The sequence below is a fragment of the Mya arenaria genome, chromosome 6, assembly GCF_026914265.1.
Source record: "Mya arenaria isolate MELC-2E11 chromosome 6, ASM2691426v1".
In the NCBI taxonomy this organism is placed as follows: domain Eukaryota; kingdom Metazoa; phylum Mollusca; class Bivalvia; order Myida; family Myidae; genus Mya; species Mya arenaria.
In genome coordinates, this window is record NC_069127.1 from 12,494,893 (window position 1) to 12,517,353 (window position 22,461).

Here is a 22,461-nt window from a genome sequence, read left to right on the forward strand (position 1 = left end):
GTGAATGTCAGTGTTACTGAAAGAATAAAATGTTTACTGATGATAACTGATTGACTATTTTCTTAAAGGGTATGTTTCTGCCGACAATGCCACACGATGATTTTACTGAAATCCAGGAAGCTATGCTGGCCAATCGTGGAGGAGAAAACCCAGTATTCTATCGTATGTATATTGCTTGGTTTATGTGATACATAATTGGATTCTAGTTAATAAAAGTATATTCTATTAGTATAAACGGCAATTTCAGATGAAACCAGCAATTGTATTTTAGACCTCCGAACAGTTGCAGATTGTTTGAGGCTTTGGCAATTCCACCAAAAAGTGGTAGAAAGAACCTTGAAATGAATATAAATGACTTTTAAAACAATTTGGATAAGGGTCTACGCCCGTTAACCCTGATCTGGGCATGAATCCCTCATATTTAAACAGACTCCTTGGTATTTTACAGAATTGACAATTATCACTGTTAGAACCCCTATGAAACGGAGTATTGTGTCGTTGTCATTTATGCGTTCACAACAATGGACAAGACCAGTGATCAAAGTTTTAAAAAATAAACCAAGCTTAAGGGCAACAGTAATAAACCCTGTTTGTGTCTTTGTCATGCCATAATAGCCTTTCATATTTATTTTTTTTGTTTTCAGGTTGTCCAAATGGACACCCATATGTGATTGGAAATGTGAGTAAAGTAATTCATGATGGTACTTGACAGAAATCTATCGTTTAGAAGATCTTACATATATTAATATTTATGCAAAAAGCTATAAAAACAAGCTCTGTAGCAAAATGTTAAACCCGGTTTAATGGCACTGGCACTATTAGCACTATTACCATACCTTCCCATGAAGTTTGGAAATATTAATTTGTAACTTAAAAAAAAATCCTGTTCTCATTGATATGAAAGCATTTTTTAAATGATTTTAGTCTTAGTTGAAGCATGTTATGACATTTAATGTATTTTAGTGCGGGAGACCCGCTGTAGTTGGAAAGTGTAAAGAGTGTGGAGCAGATATCGGTGGTCAAGGTTACCAGGCCATGCCAGGAAATGTTCTGCACACTGGGTAATAGACTAAGTTTTATCCTACATATGTTGTATTTTAGTGTGGCAGACCATATCAAGTTGCAAAATGTAAAGATTGTGATGCGGATATCGGCGGTCAAGGTCATCAGGCTTTACCAGGGAATGCTATACACGCCGGGTATTGAGCATCAATATCATAATTTATAGAATCACGAGACTAAATAATGTGAATTTGGTTGCATATTGCTACATAATTATAACATTTAATTAATTACGCGTGTTTTTGGTATGATATTTTTATAAGTGATTCATGTGTTTAATAGAACCGTTTGAAAAGGAAATCTTATATTTTGAATTATCATCCGTCAGTCTTTCTAAATTTGTTGATACGTGAACATTAATGTATTGGTTACCACATTCTTATAGTGGAGACAACACAATTCGTGGCCACATTTTGGGCCGGGCGGTTCCCAATGCGCCCCTACGACCGGAGAGGGAGCTGTCTGCTCTTCACTGCTGTGTGATCCGATTGTTACTACACATGTCCATGTTCATCGGGCCTCCACAACATGTTCGTTTTTCAGTTCATGAATGACTTTTTTAGCCATTCAGATAATTGGTTGCAGATAACCTTTAAAAAATATGCAAATTTAGGCCGCATTAACATCATTCTTGGCCTCATCCAAGGGTTTTATTCTAAAGAGTCAGACAATGATGTGTTGCTAAGTGGATACTTATGTTTACCCTTATGCTATGCCATTCGTCTGTCCGTCCTTCACACTTTGGTTGTCCATCTCTTTAGGTGTGTTTTTTCATGAAACATGAGTCGAAATATTCCTTATATCCAGACGACGTTCAGAACTTACATTCAAGGCACCCGGGGTCAAGATCAAATGATCAAGCCATAAATTTCGTGTCTGCTCCATTTCTCCTAAACCCTTTGAGGAATTTTCATGAAACTGAACAAATGTTTGCTACATCGTGACAACGTGCTGAACAAGTTAATTTCACAGCTTTAGGTCAAATAATAGAGTCATATTTTTATGTCCTCTCAATATCTTTTACGTTTGTTGAATCCTAACCCCATCCAGACAACGTTTAGAACGCACATTTTTGAGCATGATGGCTCAATATGAAGGTCTTATGTGAAAGGACAAATGTTCTACCCATACATTTTGCGTATTCTTTCTTGTCAGCATTGTATCTCTTTCAACCGTTGAAGGATTTGAATAAAACTGTGGTCAAATATTTAGCATTTCCAGATGAATTAATGGACATTCCAGGCGGGCCAGGTCAAGGTCACAGTTCAAAGTCAATGGTTTGTGAGCAATAGATTAAGTGGCCGCTGAGTACCTTAACTAATAGAAATTGCCCTCCTCACTGTTAAAAACATACAAAATGCATGATTCACTACATTGAAGACAAAAAGTCTTATGTATAGTTCACTGCTATAAATAAGTCAAATTTGATAGGTCCAGCTGTTTTTATACATGGTAGAGAGGATTGTCATGAAGAACAGATGACCCAATTTTGATCATAGGTCACAATGGCCGTGACTGATGAAAACTAGAGTATAAATGCGCTTTCGGCCCTTCAACCTGGTAGGGAAGTAATATTCGTCCAGATAACCTTATTGATTTTAAGGTCTGCCGGTCAAAAGTCAGGATCACAGTGACCTTGAACACAAAACCTATATCGTATAAATATAAAAGACTGCTTAGACATACAGTCCTCAACTTGGTGGAGAGGTTAGTCATGACCTTAAATATCTACTACATTAAGTCCGAAATTAACAATTGGTTGCCATAAGTTGGCTTACATGTTTATTAATAATATTTTGTGCACTAATAATGGCTAATCGTCCGACAAGGCCAAATCGGGGCCATCTTTCAAGTTAATCTGACAGATCTTATTAAACTTTGTTTACAGATGGTTCCAATTGTCCGCCCGGACGTTGCAGAAGACAATATTCGGCATTTCTTCTGGGAGCACATTGAAACCAGCATCGGTGACCTACAAAGGGCTCTTGGCCGGAGTGTAGATGACGTCCTATTGCTCATGCACTGTGTAATCCAGAATATCATGGTCAAACATAATGAAGGTATATATTTAGCTAGTTGGATTAAAAAGAAATGCCACAAGCTCATTATGTTTTAAATGTATGACATCAGGAAAGATGCATAGTATTAATTTTATGAAAAATATTTTGATACTGATTTTCATATGCTTTGTTATTATTTGTTCAATTATTTTTAGAAACCACTGTTGGCGGAGACATCGCTCACCTTCAAACAAAACGTGGGAGACAGGCATGGGAGAAACAGTTTGCTACGGTTTTCTTGCAGGATGTTTTTCAGGTGAAATAAATTTTGATTTAAAGATAATTCGATCTTTGCTCAAAAGGTAAGAGTAATGCCAAAGCCTTAGGTAGCATTGTCGGTATTGTTCAGCATCGGCGTTATTGTGCAAGAGTTGAATATTGAACATAGCTAGAAAATCGTTCAAGGTATCTATATAAAACTTGATGCATAATTTGTAGGACACAATGCACACATAGAAATGCACATTACAGTGGGTAAAATAATTGTTGAGATATGCCCCTTCTTCGACTTCAAAACGGAAGAGTATCGGGACTATCATGTGAACGTCATCACTCTCTTCTTTGATTATAATGTGAATATTTATCAGTTAAATGAGACTTTAACTGTTTGAAAAACTGCCTAACTTATACACATTGTAGCACATTTGCGTTTAAGTGTACACAAGCAGTAAAAAGTTCAGTCGCAACAATGGCTAGTTTATTGGCAATTCATGCATTTCAAATTTTCAGGGACTTGATAACCAGCTGAAGCATTTCAACCAAGTTATTGCTACTGATCAGAGACTAGGTGAGTGCTTATTACAATATAATATTCATACACAAACTAACTGCTACAATGGGCAAATAACTAGCAAGTTCCTAAACTATGGCTTACGCTTTAGGTGAATTATGCCCCTTGATCGATTGAAAAAGGGGAAAGCATTGACATCCGCTTGCATAGCGTTTGATCGGTTTATTAATTAAAAAAAATGGTCGGCATTAGATTAACATAATTTTTTTAACTTTTCCTAACTCTTCCTAAATATGTATCAGGTTCCGATCCATTGATGTGCATTCTATATGAGACCGATAACCAGCAGCAGGCCGAAGATCCCCAGCGGCTGGAGAAAATTCCGCGTGTATGGAGATACAGAACGCTTATATCCATAGAGCATATGCGACAAGACCTTGAAACTAGGAGTACGTCAGGAAAAGACAGACTTTCAGTGCTGAGGTTGTTCTTGAAACAGGTAGTTATTATTTAATGCTAACTATAGTTTACCGCAATTTATTTGTTTGTATGTCGTTTTTCATGCACTGGGAACATGTACTATGCTAAATGCTGATAGTAATTATCTGGCTTACAAAGTTGTGTTTTTTATTGTTTTGTGACTAATAAGTATGTGACCTTCATAACTACATAATAAATTAATTAATCATATGAACAAACCAATTTTCATTAAAAAGAAACTGCACTGCTGCACAGGAAAATAATATATCATGGATCATTATACATTTTCAACTGCATGTGCATATTGCATTATGTATATATTCTGAATACTTTCATTTCAGGACCACATTCTTCAGGCAATACAATACATTCCAAGCATTCTAAGTCTGCAGAGGATATTGCTGCAGAAATTCCAAAAGAAACTTGACAAAGCTGAAGCAAACACAATCCTAGTGAAAGACATGATAAAAGGTTTGTTTTTCTTTTTTAAAAGGTAATACGTAGTCAGGTACATGTATATATTATTTGTTTCATTGATATCTGAAAATAAAAATATGTTTTTTTATGTATAAAAAATAGTTCATGTTCAAGAACTTTTCATTCATCCGTCTGTGTTTGTCCATGGCATTTAAATGAAGGTATGATGTAAAACAAAATAATGCTTTATATTTAATTACAGAGCAACATGCCGGCCCGGATACTGAGAAATGGTTGCAAGACTTTGCTCAAGCTTGGAATATAACTCGCAAGCTACTTGAACTCTACGGTTAGTCTCTTTTATGCACATATATCCAAGTGATTTACATGTCAGGTTCTGGGTTAGAAAGATCCTGCTCAGAGCTTCTTTGATAAGTACTATTACCGTCGAGGAATAGTAAATGGTTGTTAATCATATGTACAGTACATAAGACAGATTGTACATCTGTTTGTTTATTGCTTTTTTGAGTGCATGAAATTGCGACATTAAATAAATCATCACTACATAACAACAAGTAAGTGAATAGTATTAAATAAGGTTAATATTTACCTATGTTTCCTATTTGTTGCAGTCTGTACAACAGAATTTGGAAGTATTGTGATTCCAAAGCATCAGTGTGTTGAGCCAGTTTCCATGGAAACACCGTTGTCAGTTTTCCTTCCATCAAGCACTGAGACTGGACTTTGCTCATATGCGATGCTAGATTTGTTATTCAGAAAACAGAATGAATTTTTAGACAGCTATATGAAGGAATCTGGGAGGTAATTGCATTTGATATCTATAAGGGACTGGAAATTGTTGGCACTTGCAACTTATGTTAGTTTTGGCATTCAAATACACATTAAGTCGATGGGCAAGGGCAGGCCCTTTTCACTTCGAAAACAAAGAACAATTGCGTGCAGCATTTTAAAAACAAACAGCTGATACATAATCATACATTTGGAACTAAACACTATATGTTACAAGTTTGAAATGGTTTACACTTGTATACATGCATGTCTACTTGTGACTGCTATAGGTAGGTATGACTGCTTTGCCCTTTTTAACACCTTTTTAGATAGTAATTTAGATAAGAAAAATGGTAATGTTGAAATACAAAAGCGATCGAGACAAACTCTCTTAAACATGATCACTACCTGTAACCTGGTTGATGTTTAGCATAAACATCACCAACATTAAAAACAATATACTTGGCATTCAAATACTAAACCCATTACCCATAGCCGATTGGATTATTTTTTAGTTTCAAATTATATAAATATATGTATAAGTTACACAATTATCCACGGATTTAAAACTGATTATTGCTTAGTACATATATAAATTAATTTTTAGAAAACAAAATGGGTCCAGGATATTTTAAAATAAATAATAGTATACTATTAATTAGCGAATACCTGAAGCTTATAAAAACACATAACACACACTGCTGAGGTCAATAAGGAAACAAACTCCATAACATTTTGGAAGATACTAAAAGGAAACATAAGAAACTCAACAATAAGTTTTTTTATCAAATTTAAAGAAATCAAGCGAGAAAGAGAAAAACATCATAAATGATATATCTAATTTAGGACAAAAACTAAAGAATACAGAGAGTGAAAGTAACCAAATAACAGAAGCGATATCAAAACTTAAAGATGAACTGGACGATATACTCCATAAAAGAATAAATGGAATTATTTTGAGAGCATACGCTCGACATGTGGAAAATAATGAAAAAAAATACTTTGCAAACTTTGAAAAAAAGATATGCAGAAATGAAAACAATACACACTTAAAAGTTGACTATAAAATAATTAGTAATATATAGGGATAAAACGATGATCGAGTATTGTCGAAAGCCGATTATTTGTGTCCGAGGTCGGTTATAATAGATTTCATTATTCTATAATCGATTATCGCTAATGTATGGCAAAGGGAAGTAACCGTGTTGTGTATGTACTGATTTTCTTTAAAACGGGAAACGGTACGGACTTATGCGTGGTTATACGGCAATTTATTCTCAATTATTTTATAATTAAGTTATCTCCTAAAAACATTTTACTAAATTATCAATTGTAACCTAGAATGTATAACAAAGCAGCATATAAAACATTATGATTGTAATATGTTTATTCATTTAAAGACATGTATGTACAAACCAATATAGTTTTGGATATATTTGTAATATATTCACTTGTTCCGTTTCGATGATTGATCGAAATGGCTCGTCCGATTATTTTCGATGATCGATTATGACTTTGGTCCGATTTTTAATCCCTAGTAATATTGAATGCTCAACGGACATTCTACAAGAAATTATACACAAAAAGATGATAACGATTTAAATAACAACAGTGAGTTTTTCTCAACATCAATTGCCAAACTAAATGATGAAGATGAAGCTAGTTGCGAAGGTGTTATTAACAGAATACGAATGCAGAAAAGCGTTAAATGAGATGAAAAAACAAAAAAGCCCAGGGTCTGATTGTTTCACTGCCGAGTTTTATAAGATATTTTGGGTTTTACTAATTTCTTTAATTCAAAACAAAGGCAGAGATTTAGAAGTGATCTCAAACTGGAGACCAATAAGTTTACTTAATGTTGACTATAAAATAGCAACAAAATCCATTTCAAATAGAATGAAAAGAATCCAAAATAAAGTTTTAAGCCCTTTTCAAACAGGTTTTGTTCATGGAAGATACATTGGCGAAAACATATGACTTAGATGAAAGAATTAACTATTTTAAAATTACAAATAAACCTGGGTTAATATTTTTTGCCGATTTTGAAAAAAAAACCTGTGATACTTTAAACCACAAATTTATATTTAAATGTCTAGAACATTTAAATTTTGGTGAAAGCTTAATAAACTGGGTCAAACTCTTCTATAATGATATCAATAGTGTTAAAATAAATAATGGTTTTCTCTCTGAAGAATTTCAATTTGGGCGAGGCATCAGACAAGGATGGCCACTTTCTTCTTCTATATTTATCATTTGTATTGAACTGCTATCTAGTACAATACAGAAAAATAACCTAATTTAAGGGATGCAACTTAATAACAGTGAAATAAAACAATCTCTTTTTGCTGACGATGCTACATATATTAATGATGTATCCAAAACATATTTCGAAACTTTGATAAAAACAGTAGATAACTATGGAAGAATATCTGGCCTAAAATTAAATTCATCAAAATCTATAATCTTAAAGAGAAGGGAGTTAAAAATCATCATATATTGCATACTTAGATGGTTATCAGTAAGAAACGACAGTCATGAAGCCAAAACACTTGGAATTTTTTTTAACAAGAGCAATAGCAATACAATTCAAAATAATCTCGTTCCAAAGCTACAAAGTTTCAAGAATTGTCTAAAAAATTGGCAACACAGAAAACTGATGCTTTTGGGAAAAATTACAGTGGTTAAAAAATTAGCGCTTTCAAAACTTATCTATCCCATGACAGTTCTAGTTTCACCAGCTATATACATCCTTGATGATATTAACACGTCAATTGTTTAGTTCATTTGGAATAATAAACCCGACAAGATAAAAAGGAAAGTACTAATGAACGATTTTAAAGATGGAGTTCCAAATATTTATATGTTTAAGAAATCGATCAAAACGTCATGGGTTAAGAGACTACTGTATGAAACAAACAGGCATCAATACAAATCCTATTGTACATAAATACAAACTTTTAGCTGAAGTACTCTTATTATGGTCTGAAATAAGCAAATTTGTTGTAAATAAAAGTTCAAGTAAAACAATATTATGCAATAACTCCGACATAAAAATAAATGAACAAATGGTATCAAACTTGTCCTACATATCTTTGATTACAGATCAAAAGAATTCGACACATTTGACGAGATAAAACTTCTTTATACCATGGGCAATTCTGATTTTCTGAAGTATTACCAGCTTACTGCTAGTAAACGGAGTAAGCTAAAACATAAATTGAAAGAGGAATTAGTTGTAAATCATGACATAGTCTCACTTGTTCAAAAGATTGAAAATACTAAGCAAAAACCGAATAAAATTCTGTATACAATACAAAAAATACATGGTAAAAAAGATAAATGGAATCAAATCCTAAGAAATAAATTTCGAGACAAATTTGTGGAATAAAATATTTTCATTGCCATTAATATGCACCATTGGTATAACAATAAGAACCTTCCAGTACAAATACATTTTTTGGACTTAAACCAAAAACTGATACCTATATCAATGCAAGCTCACAAACTCCAGCTTATGCCAATTCTGTTCAGAATATTTAGAGACAATGGAACATCTTTTTTGGGAATGTTAACTTGTACAAAATGTGTGGACCAATCTTAATAACCTATTCTTGTCAATAAATATCCCAATGTGTCTAAATATTAAAACCATATGTTTTGGATTTTTTTCAAAAATCGAATTTAAGTCGTCTCATTAATTTCTTTACTGTGTTGTTGAAATATTTCTATGTATATTTATTTAGTTAAAAATTGATCTCGCCTTTTCGTTTTTTCTTTTTTTTCTTTTTTTATCAAGACGGCTTTGTTGTTGTACATTTAAATGCATACTAACATTTAAATACTCTGTTTTGAAAGGAATCGCAACTCAATCCAGACAGTGGCCCCGATGGAGGCAACGTCGGCTGACCTGATCAGCTACAACCACGAGCAGGATATCCTACCCCTCGTTCTAGCCAACTGCCAGTACACTTTTGAGATGGGTAAGGGTACAAAGATAGAGTACGACTTTGCTGGGCTCGAACGTCAGATCATGGACAGGTTCCTCTTCTCAAAGTCCAGAATAGACATTGGATATTACTTACAGGTATATTTTCATGCGGTATGATAAAAGTGATTAATGTGTTTTTTAGCGGGTGTTACTTGCTCAAACGGAAAATTATTAGCATTATTTTAAATGCATCTTGTGCTATGAATTAATTTTATATATATTTATTATTTTGTTTATGATTACTAATAAGCTCATTGCTGTTATATAACTGTTTATATGTGTCGTTCTGTTTAGATTGACCAAATAGTATATCGGACAGAATTTACAAATGCTGCAGTATTCGAAAAGTTGGAAGAAAAAATTCCACAGGTAACAGTTGCTTTTATTTGTATTACAACTCAAACATTATTGTGTAATGTTATCTGACTGGTGAAGAACAGAAACAGGTATAGTTTCATATATATATATATATATATGTCTGCCTTTGTTTATGCTTAAAGGTCCTTATGATGGAATGTTAAACGTATCCACAATTCTAAATACAACGACTAGTGTGAAATGGTTTATGATGTACTAGTATTTTCAGAAATGTTGGTATTATATGATGTATTTAATTTATCTGTTTAACCAATTTCTCAGCAAACCTTGGGATTAGCTGTAAAGACACAGATAAGCGAAGAGATAAAGAGACTACCAGACTTGTGCCGATTTCTTGACAACCTCGACATAGCCATCAGTTTCCTCAAAACTGCAGGGGGACAGCAATCTGACAATCTGAACACCTTTATGGTCGACACACTGCAGATGGAGCATGCAATGACAAGTCAGAAGGTTTGCGTTTGTTTTATGCATTTTTAATTTGAATCGTGAAGACAACATCAAAATGACGTTTAGACGCTAAAATGATTAATTAACCTATGGCAAATTTACTTGTGTTCAAAGTGAAAGTTTTTATTAAAATGGATTTTTTTAAAAGTTTCGTTTGTCAATTTAAACAATATGACTCGAAGATTAAAACAAGGGATTTAAACCTCACATAGGAGAAAAGAATATCAGTATCAGAATGTGCGCAAATATTCCCATTGAAAACTCCATCAAAACAAAGCCTGGCTCGTAAAAACAAAAATCATTCTTACCAGGTTATTGTTTTTATACCCCAATTCAAAATAGTTTTACCTGTGGCGGGCGGGTGGTGCTTAAGAAGCAGTTATCAATTTATCAACAATTTGGTCACAATATGTATGGTCATAATCTGCTCAACAAAATCAATAACAGCCATATCGATAGTCACTCCAAAGCTATCGCCCTATATCGCCCTAAAATTATTAATTTCCGAAAATGGGTCTTGTCTGATCAATAACTTAAGAAGCCTTCGTCCAATCATCACCAAATATGATCAGAATGTGTATGGGCAGAATATCGTTGACACACTCATTGACCAGCCATATTACTAGAGTCACTCGAGAGTTATCGCCCTAAAAATATTGAAATAACCTAAAATAGGTCTTGTCCAATCAATAACTTAAGATGCCTTTGTCCAATCATCACCAAATATGATCAGAATGTGTATGGGCATATTATCTTTGACAGTTTTGCTAAACATTTATATCACTTTTTCATTCGAGCGTTATCGCCCTTAAGTATTGAAATTACCTTAAATGGGTCTTGTCTGATTAATTACTTTAGAACACTTTTTCCAATTATCACCAAATTTCGTAAGAACGTGTATAGGCATAATGTAATGGACAAGTTTGATAAACAGCCATTTTGCTCTAGTTACTCTATAGTAAGCACCCTTAAATTATAGACATTACATAAAGTATGTATTGTCCGATCGATAACCTAAGAAGCCTTTGTTCAATCATCACCAATTTCGGTCAGAATGTGTATTGCCATTAGCATCATATCTTGTTATGTTGGGTACATATTGTTTCTGCCGTGTCCTTCAGTACAATTCCTTTCCGTTCAATAACTATTGAACGTTTGGACCCAGAGGCTTTATACTTGGTGTACAGGTGGTCATGACCAGTAGAAGACCCTTATACAATATTGATTTTGAGATCAGTATGTCAAAGGTCTAGTTAGCGATGACCTTGAGGTAAAAAAAACGGCTCATTAACTAAAATTTCAATCTATTTTATGAATGGCACCACAGTGCAACTGGCAGATACTCTCTTTTAACAAAATTTAGTAAATCGAAGCCTAAAATACTTCACCTTTCAAGGCGTTAGTAATGCTTTTTTGCAGAGTATATCGTATTCTGTCAGGTTTTAAATAAATATTAGCAGTAGAGCTTTCATTTGCAGTTTTGATGATGATTTGTCATTGTATCAAAAATGTTCTTCACATTTCACTCTTTGATAGCATATTCAATAGCTGACCTTTTAAAATGTAACAAGTCCCTAAAGTCTGATATGAGCCATGCTAATGTTCGATTTCAGGATAGAAACTGGTGTCATTTTTGTGAAGCGTTGAGAACATTATCCCAATGGGTATCAAACCCACGACCTGTTTTGTGTGAAGCGAACAAAAAACACATATTATGCATGACAATAAGTATTAGAAACTTAACATAAGACTGAAAAATACATGTACCTGTACATGTTCATATAAAAAAAAAACATTAGCTCGCGAGAGATGTACGTGTAAATCACTAAAATGTTTGTTGACTTTGTTCAAGTATGAATTTTACATAGAGCGGGATGTGGCAATTTTTAACTCGACTATTCGAAGAATATGGAGAGCTATACTACTCATCCAAGCGTCGGCGTCGGCGTCACACCTTGGTTAAGGTTTTGCATGCAAGCACGCATAGGTTAATATCTCAGCAACTTCTTGAGGTTTTGCATTGAGACTTGATACAATGCTACTCAACCATCCAACCTACTTAATTAACCAAGTTAGATAACTCCTGTTTGCATTTAATGCAAATAATTGCTCTTTATTATTCAACTTAAAAATTATGGTTACGGTTTTGCGTGCAAGCACACATAGGTCAATATCTCAGCAACTACTTGAGGTATTGCATTGAGACTTGATACAGTGGCACTCAACAATCCAACCTACTTAATTAACCAAGTAAGATAACTCTAGTTTGCATTTAATGTAAATAATTGCCCTTTATTATTCAACTAAGTTATTCTGGTTAAGGTTTTGCGTGTAAGCACACATAGGTTAATATCTCAACAACTACTTGAGGTATTGTATTAAGACTTTATACAATGGTACTCAACCATCCAACCTACTTAACTAACCATGTAAGATAACTCTAAATTGCATTTAATATGACTCTAGTTTGCATTATATTCAAATAATGGCCCCTTCTTTAGTCATTGAAATTCTGTTTAAGGTTTTGCTTGTTACCACTTTTAAGTCAATACCTCAGCAAATACATCATGTATTGCATTGAAACTTTACACACATGCTCCCAACCATTTAACCTTCTTCTTTAATTAAGTAAGATAACTCTTTCTCCCACCTCAGATAAGTAGATCCATTAATTTAACCATGCTAGAAATTCTTACCTTGCCCACGGGCGAAGATAAAATGCCCGTATGGAACTTCTTTTAGTGGTCACCACATTGTAATTACCTCCCTTGTTGAAGACTGTCGTCTGTAGCGCATCATGGAAACCTTGTCTTGTGGCAATATTTAGAACGCTTGTTTATTAATTCTCGCTTAAAATGTCGCCAGAAAACAGTTTTCACGCACATTTCAAGAAATAATGCTTCACTCTTCTTAGAACTATTTTAAGACCGATCAGACCATTAACACACTCTGAATCACTGCGCCAATATCCATGACAACCACGAATTATCGCATATCCGTACGCAGTTATTTTCACTAAGCACAAAAGAGTTCCAGCAAAAAAATACATTTTAACTAAATTTTGTTTAACTGATGTGGGAGAAAAAGCATCTACCATAGCCGCTCGTGTAAGATAGGTTCATCCCGACCCTCGCGCAGGGTGTTACTTATAATCTTTCATATTATATACTATTTGCCCCTATATTTTGCAACTTAGAAATTCTGGTTAAGGTCTTGCATGTTAGCACACATATAATATCTCAGCAATTATTTGATGTATTGCATTGAGACTTTACACAATGGTATTCAACCACCCAAACTAATTGAATAACCATGTTAGATAACTGTATTTTGCAAATAATGGCCCTTTATTATTAGACTAAAAAATTCAGGTTAAACTGTTCCATGTAAGTACATTTATGTTAATATCTCAGCACATCATGTATTGCATTTAAATCTAATCTAACAGTGATCATGTTTCGCCAAAACTTTTCAATCCTTACACTGAAAAGCGGCGGAATAGTCGAGCGCGCTGTCTCTGTGACAGCTCTTGTTTCAAGAGGCTTTACAAGTAGAATTCAGTTTGGTTGATCAAGAAAGGATATTTTTGGTGTACCTTTATTGAAAAATGTATTTAACTAGTAGAAGAATAACAATAACAGTTCCAAATGGTAAATTGTTTCAGTCATTTATGACAACTACTTGTATATTTCCAGGCTCGACAGTCGTGTGATTTCCAGCATGCCAAGTCTCTGTGGTTACTGTTGTCATACTTGAAGTCCAAGTTTATGGTCGAACATTTCACGTCAAAACAGGTACACTTTCACAATGTTTAGTACTTGGGGTTCTATTGTTCAGGATAAATCATGAAATCTGGATCGCGAGCTTTTAACTTCAGACTTAGTGTACAGATGTAAAGAGTGACTTGTGCTCGGACATTGGCATTAAAACTGTATGACGTAAAGAAGAAACTCATATAAATGATATTGGAAACAAATTCAAAGGGGCCCCTTAACCCTGTTTTATGCATAAGTCTCTCGTACTTATACCTCCAGCTTTTTTCAATATTGCTAGAACCCCTTAAGTTCTTAAAAAACTTAAAACAACTTACATAAATTTGGTTTGTGTTTATGCGGTTGCCAACGGAAGCATCGAAAGATTAGATATTAGACCAATTGTTACATGGTGTTTTCTGTGACCATCCTGTGTTTTGCAGTTGGTGTATTTAGCTATTTTTGTCATTATATGAGACGGCATACAAACCTAGAGTTAATTATGAAGCTTAATTATTAACTAAAAAATGGTTAACGACTGTAGCTTAGTCCGCTTACGTGCATTTCACGTACGTAAAATCAGAACGAACATTTTAACCTTCAGGAAGTGTTTGAGACTCTGCTGGAGCCGTACCATGACGAGCTGTCCGAGGAGCTGCAGAAATCATTCGGTGGCTACATGAAAACTCTGAGTGTTGATAAGCTTTCTGGCATTCTAGAAATATTGCATGAATTTATGCTCCTGCGAATTGCCAGACGAGAAAACACCAGTGATGAGGATTACATTGACAATACGGAGAACAGGTTTGTTACTGATTTCCCTTATATTTAACTGTTGTTCGGTTTGATTGCAACTTATGGAAGACATGTTAAATTGCTCTTCTTTATAATTACGATAATTAAGATTATGTATAGTATGTTCAAGCTACATGGATTAGTTAAATGTTTTTGTCAGGTATTTCCATAAAACATATATTGTGATCTAATCGTTTTCTCTTTTCAATATATAATTGCTAATGTTTAGCATCATATCTGTTTTTCAGGCTTGGTGAAGAGCTTCTAGCCTTTGTAGAATTAATGGAAACTCCATGCCTAGACACGGCAGTTTTGGCGGAATTCCCAAAGGAAATACACTTCAAACATTGTGTGTGTACATGGATTATGGGATATACGACGCTTCGAAAGAAAATGGGACGAAGGCGACACTGAAAAAGAGTTGTATATGGAACATTATAGGTCAAAGACAAACTTGTATGTGCCTTATATGACTCTTATAAATGAAACCCTCTGTTAGAGGAACAAACTTTCACGGTTTTTGGATACTAGATATCGAGATAGTTGTTCTTAATGTACATGTCATAATACTGTTTAACAGAATGAATAATTTTAAGACTGTTAAAATAATGATATATATTTAACCTTCAATCCGTTTTGTGATGTTTTGCATTTTAAAACTCCTTTAGTCTGTTAGTGTATGGTGGTTGTTTCATATGTGTTATGGTATCAATTGTTGTTTATTTGTCATTGAATATTGTTACTGATTTGAAGGATTCAATTACTTCTTGTGTTATTGAGATGTATTTTCGTTTCTGTCCTCAGCAAAAGCCAGAATTCAAAGCTTTCAATGTGATGTTTGCTTTGGAGAATTTATTTGAGGTATATTTTATAGCATTTTTTGTGTAAATCTATAGATGTATAGTATGCATGCAAGTTGAACATGTATGTCTACAATTCTGTTTATTTTTTCAGTTACAAAACCCATAATGATATTGTACTGTATATACATGTACATTCCTTAATTTATTTATTAATAGTATGGTGTTCATTACTACTGGAATATTTTTGTTCCAAATAGTCCCATTTATTCATCATGTATGTGAATAATACAGCTTAACATGTTATACCTCTCATTGGACCAAAGCATAGTTTTTCCAAGAATCCCTATTTCTTATTTAAGTTTCCACACTGATCATATCAAAAACACAGTTTAATGGCTTGTGCTTTGTTATGTACATGCATTCCCAAACGGTGTTTTAAGTATGCATGTGCACGTTCACAATATATGCACATGTGCCTGCTAATGACCAATGTCCTATTTTCAAGGATCATGGTAAGCTTATGACGATGAGCTTCATCTTAATGGCCATATGTCTATATGTGTGTGCTACTGTGAAATTGTTTTGGTGTATTTATGTTCTGCTTATTTTGTATGATTTTCCTGATCTAAGTAGTATGCGATTATTTGTGACAATGTTCTTATTGTTGTCATTGTGTTTGTATGACTACACAAAACATTATTTTATAGATGAAAGTTGTATTAAGTGTATTGTTTTTTATGATTTATGATGTATTTAAACAGTACTAGTGTTGATGTTTTTAAGTTTGAATATGCATATTTTATTCATTTATGTACATAATATTAATCTTGGTTATATATGTATCCGTGATGTTTTATGCAATATTGTTACCTTAGTCTTGTTAAATAGTGTTTTGTTTCCTATGTAGAAGAACAGCATGCAAACATGCTTTTCCTAATATAAATAGTGGGAATGGTAGTAAGATTGTTTGCAAAAATGAGACTGTAACTTGGACGATAAGGCGCACTTTGTGTTATTTATTCTTACTTTTTAAATTGGACAATGTCGACTGTAAACCCTCTGTAAGTCTAGATAACTGTATATATAATGTGTATGTACATTTATTTGTTACAGTTCACTTATACACTCTTGTCAATAATGTCTGTTGTATTCAATGTGTTTAGTATTATATGTTACTCTATATGTGTGGACATTTATTGCATAATTTTTGAAGGTTTATTTAATGTATTATTGCATATTGAATGATTAAATTACATATTTACGTACCAAGGGAGTACCCAGTGTTTTGCATTGGACGGAGGTCCTTTGATAACATATACTTGTACTAGTTTAAAATGATATGAGATCTTTTATGACTTCCTTATGTTTCATTCATTATTATGTTGATTATAAAAAGTCCTGTTTGGACTTGGATTTGTTTGACAGATTAAGAAATCACATGAACTTAATCTAGTGATATATCTCAGTATGTGTATACAACGTGATAATTAACGTCACGAATGCTATCGGAAGGAATTATTTTGCTTTGAATGAAGTCGTAAAATAAAGAAACTGTTCTTTTTCTTCACTATTTTAAATGAAACAAAGGGCAGTCTATGTCGCTTATTGACGCAATTTATCACGTGGTACACACACACTGAATCTGCATACACATTTATTTTTAATCTTTGATAATTATATAGAATGATGCCTTAACCATGAGTAGGTTCGTTTACCATTCTGTAAGTGTAAACAAATACCACTCATGTACGTGAAAGTCATCACATATATTCTGTTTGTGATCTTGGTACTATATAAGATAAGATTGATTTAGTTATATTATGTTTTCTTAACTGAGACTTGTATTTTGTATGTTGCTTATATGCATGTATGTTTTTTGAATGCTTATATGTATGTATGTGTGAGTGTTTTGGGTTTTTTTGGTTTGAGACTTAAAAAGTTCGTGAATGCGGAATGCTTGTTTCATTTGTGAATAAACTATTAACCAGACACATTTCATTTTTGTTTTCTGTTTTGACGTGTACAGTACACATATAAAATTAGATGACGAAACGTTGTCGGACGGTGGGTTTTAATTGAAACACTCACAATTAATGCACCTTATCTTGTCATTTGCCTGTATACTGCGAACTAGTTCAGTGGTATCCAGGTATGGTGTGGGGTGAGCTTTCATCGGGTAAATGCCATTCCCCCGTCAATATTTAAAGAACGACAGTGAAATCTAACAAACCAGGAGAAGTGGTGTATGTCACATGAACGGCTAAAGCGATATTAAGCATGGCCACTCAAAATGAAGCGAAAATAACGGTCTTAAGAGTTGACCTAGATGTCTTTCCGAGTCACCATTCCAGCGTATATATCTTTCTGTAGTGATTATTTTATACACTACAAGTAAAGCAATCATTCTGAGAAAGAGTCGTTTAAATATGCAGTCAAAGGTATTTGGTGTAGTTTTTTTCTACTTTTTCATCCAGTGACCTAGTAATTTACCCAATGCATCAAATTCACCGAGATAAACATGCACTCATTTCTTTAGAGCTAGCCTCTCGGTCGTTATGTTGTGTTTGACATACATTTATGTTTTAATTTTGGCTACTGCGCTCGTTTCTGTAGTTTTTCACATACATTTTGACAATGGACAATTAACACTTATATGGTATGGAATTATTTCATTCATCCTTTGCCTGTTATGATTGCATTACTTTCATCCACAAGTCTTATGTTAGCAATGTACCGGGGCCCCTGCTCTTCCCGATGTACTTAAACGATATATCCATTAAGATGAACTTAGCTGGTGATTTCCTTCCCTACTAATCTGGCCAGGAACATGACTGATATTTGGCATTCGATCCTGATAGTGTAAGGTGATCCATATATAGGCAACACGCAAACTATTTCAACCTGAATACTTCATACCAGGAACTCACCGAAAGCGCAAAATACTTTGAAGTTCATGGAACAAATGTAAGCATCATTAGAACAGGAAATTCAATCTCGTATTTATTAGAAGGTACTATCAAGCCAACTTCACGCCAAAGCTGATGCATACAATACCTTTGTTCGTCTTATCTATATGTACCCCTATTCAAATTATAATAAAGTTTTAAGTTCTCTATACACATTCGCTATGCGCTCACTTTATTTTCTGTAGGTCGCCAAAATTAAATCAAACATAATTATATATATATATGGATGATAGTTAAAACACAATTTTCATTGAAAATTTCCTTGCCATTGTTGTAGATATTCGTCAATAAGACATTGTTTAAAAATTAGGGATGGCAACAAGTAGTAAAATTAATACTCGAGTACTCGGACGATCGTTCAATCAAGTACTCGGGTACTCGATTACTCGGAAAAATTGAATATGTGTTCGCAAAGACAAGATTGTGTATACATGTATACACAAAAAAAAGTAAACTTTCATTACGTATTTTAACAAAATATGATATAAAAAGAAAACAAATGTTGTTTCAGGCTTTTAATTTGTCTTATTCGTTTCATTTTATACAAGTATGCACTGCAGAAATAAACAACAATCACAATTACAATGAACGAAAATTAAAAGCATACATAAAAATAGTGAATGAAATTCAATACGAAGTTCAGTTGTTCACTCTCTAATTTAATTTTTAAATGATAGTTTTTCGTACTGTGTAATTGTTGTTGGGTTCATAAATATTCATAATTCTTGATTTAAAATATCAACCAATCAATTGTGATAATCATTGCAAAAATAGTTAAAATACGCCCGTTAAGAAATCAATAAATTTTCGTACCGCTATCAAAACTTGCTAATTGACATCAGTGCTAATTTAAAATAGGGGTCCTTTGTTGACAGTTTGCAACTATCACAACAACTCTCAACTAATTGATTGAGGTCAATTGTGTACAGAGCGGGGATTAGAGGGACCGTTAATTGTCCTCTTGGCAACTAACCAGATCTGATATTTTGTCTGTAAATCGTGTATTTGGTGATTTTTATAGATTTTTTTGATTTTTTTTCCGAGTACTCGAGTAGTGATTTGGTACTAGAGTACTCGGACGTTCGATCGAGTACTCGAGTACTCGGGTACTCGTTGCCATCCCTATTAAAAATACAAACAGAATGGTTTCTGTCAGTATGTGGAATCCCTTTCATCGTTACTCTATTTATCACAAGGTGAGCAAATTAAACGCAAGGGGTTTTCTTGTTAAAACGAAGCGCGTCTACTCAAAACTTCAAGGTCAAAACTTCAACTATCTAGTTATCCCATCTATTGTATTGAAATTTTGCAGTGAACCAAACAAACTAAGCCAATACTCAGCGTAAGAATCGTAGCTTTGATTTTCCTCCTTCTATTTCGGTTTCTGAAGCGTGTAGGTGTCCTAATCGTTTAACCATTGCTTTATATCTTTTATATAAAATAACCTAAATTTTAATCGTGTAGTATACAGCAGCTCGAATCATTTCCATAACATCTAGGTATGACCACATAACTCCCGTGTTACGTAGACTCCTTTTGTCTTCCAAGTACAGTGCAGGATAGAGAACAAGATTCTTACACATACTTATAAATCACTCAATGACCAAGCACCAAATTATGTAGTGAACATGATAGAAATATACGCGCCAGTAATATATGGTGCCAGGAGCTTTCAGTCAGCAGCTGCAATGTTATGGAACGCGTGACCCTCTGGTATAAAGGACTGTAAACCATTGGCAACTCACTATTTCACTTATGTATATGGGAACTGTTTATCTATGATATTGATACAAAAAGACAATATATACTTTCAAAACTATATCAGTTTGTTTTTAAATTACATTAACTTTGTTAATAATACATTCACAATTAAGACGATAGGTGTAAAAATGTTTCCACTTACCCGACCGACCCTATTTATTCCTCTCGACCTTAAAAACTGTTTATTTATGAGTGAACACGTTATAATTTGACAATTTAATACTTGACTTTCTACAAAGCCATATTCCCGGATATAGGGCGGTTTGGTACAGAATCTCGGTTCTTAAAGAAAAAGATAAAAAAAGTTCTGCCTACCTACCTTTTCTTTAACGATGTTTCAGAGAAAGCTCTGCTTTCCCGATTGACGTAGTAAGAGCACTGAGCTAGAGCGCTTGCAGCAGTTAAGTAAAAAAAGTATTACCTTGTTTTAGCGTGCGTGTAAATATAGCAGCTTACTGGTATCACTCGAACTACTGTATATTTATATTGACATTATTGGTAAGCATTTAAGTCGTGTTTTATGTATCATGTACATGTAGGACAAAACTGATTTATCTATAACAAATGTTTTTTTTGGTCCTTTGTCATTGCAAAATTGGCAACTAGTATCTTATGCTGAATCACATTTATACATATATAATAACATCACACACCACGAACACAACAACATCGAAAATATAGTATATTTTGATTTTTTGATAATAAAATTTTGAATGAGAAACAAAAAATCAGGTCATTTCATTAGGACCATAGGAACAATGAAACGCGTACATTGATGATGGATATAATACCAGGCGAATAGAGGGATATATATAATATATATATAGTTAACATCTCTATCATTTTTCAGTGCAAATGAAGTGACGTTTATTTTCGCATGAATGTCCCCCGACGAATCACCGGCGTATTAATTTTAGCGGCCTACTTATTATACAAATGTTAGTTACTCGCATGAGCGGAACACATTTCAGATCAAAACAATAACAAACGCTACGATAAAATTCATTTGTACAAAGACTATTAAAACATCTGTTATATATAGCAACACACTTTTACCGGCTTTTCCCGATTATTTACTTGACTCGGCGGTGGTGCGGCCAGGGCCAATTTTAGCTTTCTGGCCAAGCTTAGGATTTTTCCCTTTTAAATCAAAATGGACGGAGAGTGCAGTATTAACTACGTCAGCACAATTTATTTTTCCGTTCAAACAGTACATTTTTTGTAAAATTTGAAAGGAGGGTAAAAGCAATTACAGTTAAAGAAATTATGCTTGTATGCAATATCCAGGGTAGACTAATAGGGCAGCGTTTTATATTGAACGTTGACATTGAAAACAATAATACTCTACTAAACCAGAATTTGTTCACCCATTGGTTAAAAGAGGGCTGATCTCGTAAGATCTCGTTGCAATTCTTGTTTTGATACAAAGCCAAAATCAGCATCCGTAAACGGACAGAAAAAGGCCCAGATAGTGACCGCATCTCACCAGGAGAGAAGTTCAACCCCCTACTCATGGCATCTCAACAATAGACTCGACCTTGATTTTATAATAAGCTTTCGTCACAATCAAGCTAAAGTAAGTTAGTATAAACTAAAAAGTGAAAGGACAGGTTACAAAAGATCATATCTATTAATGATTGAATCATAGTATATCGATGGAATAAATTAATATATGAAAGAAAACAACGGCCTTTGATGTATATCCTCATACTGTACTATACATGTACTGTGTATACTAAATTAAATAGTATTTTTAAACACAACGCACGCATTGATAAGTGTATTATCTTTTTTATGATCATTGTCGTATTTTTCTTGAAGCACAGAATCCTTCGGAGATAATCAAACATGTTTCACATGCAATATAATAATAATAGTAATAACACGAAATAATAAAAAATAATTATAATAAAATTAATAAAAAAATAAATAAATAATAATAATAATAATAATAATAATAATAATAATAATAATAATAATAATAATGTAACAATACTGTAACAATACTGTAACAATAAAATAAATTAAAT

The 22,461-nt window shown here is 33.5% G+C and overlaps 1 protein-coding gene across 1 annotated transcript in view; it reads left to right on the plus strand.

Annotated features, from left to right (window-relative positions):
* Positions 1-17,693, plus strand: part of LOC128237324 (E3 ubiquitin-protein ligase rnf213-alpha-like) — a 76,763-nt gene extending 59,070 nt beyond the window's left edge. Inside the window, 17 exon segments of the mRNA XM_052952733.1 lie at positions 69-162; positions 645-679; positions 964-1,061; positions 1,448-1,592; positions 2,951-3,122; positions 3,278-3,378; positions 3,852-3,909; positions 4,155-4,351; positions 4,674-4,803; positions 5,012-5,098; positions 5,382-5,571; positions 9,394-9,622; positions 9,821-9,895; positions 10,166-10,357; positions 14,050-14,148; positions 14,711-14,910; positions 15,150-17,693. Coding sequence (XP_052808693.1) covers positions 69-162; positions 645-679; positions 964-1,061; positions 1,448-1,592; positions 2,951-3,122; positions 3,278-3,378; positions 3,852-3,909; positions 4,155-4,351; positions 4,674-4,803; positions 5,012-5,098; positions 5,382-5,571; positions 9,394-9,622; positions 9,821-9,895; positions 10,166-10,357; positions 14,050-14,148; positions 14,711-14,910; positions 15,150-15,315 — 2,268 coding nt within the window. The 3' untranslated portion in view covers positions 15,316-17,693.
* Positions 17,694-22,461: the final 4,768 nt, after the last annotated feature.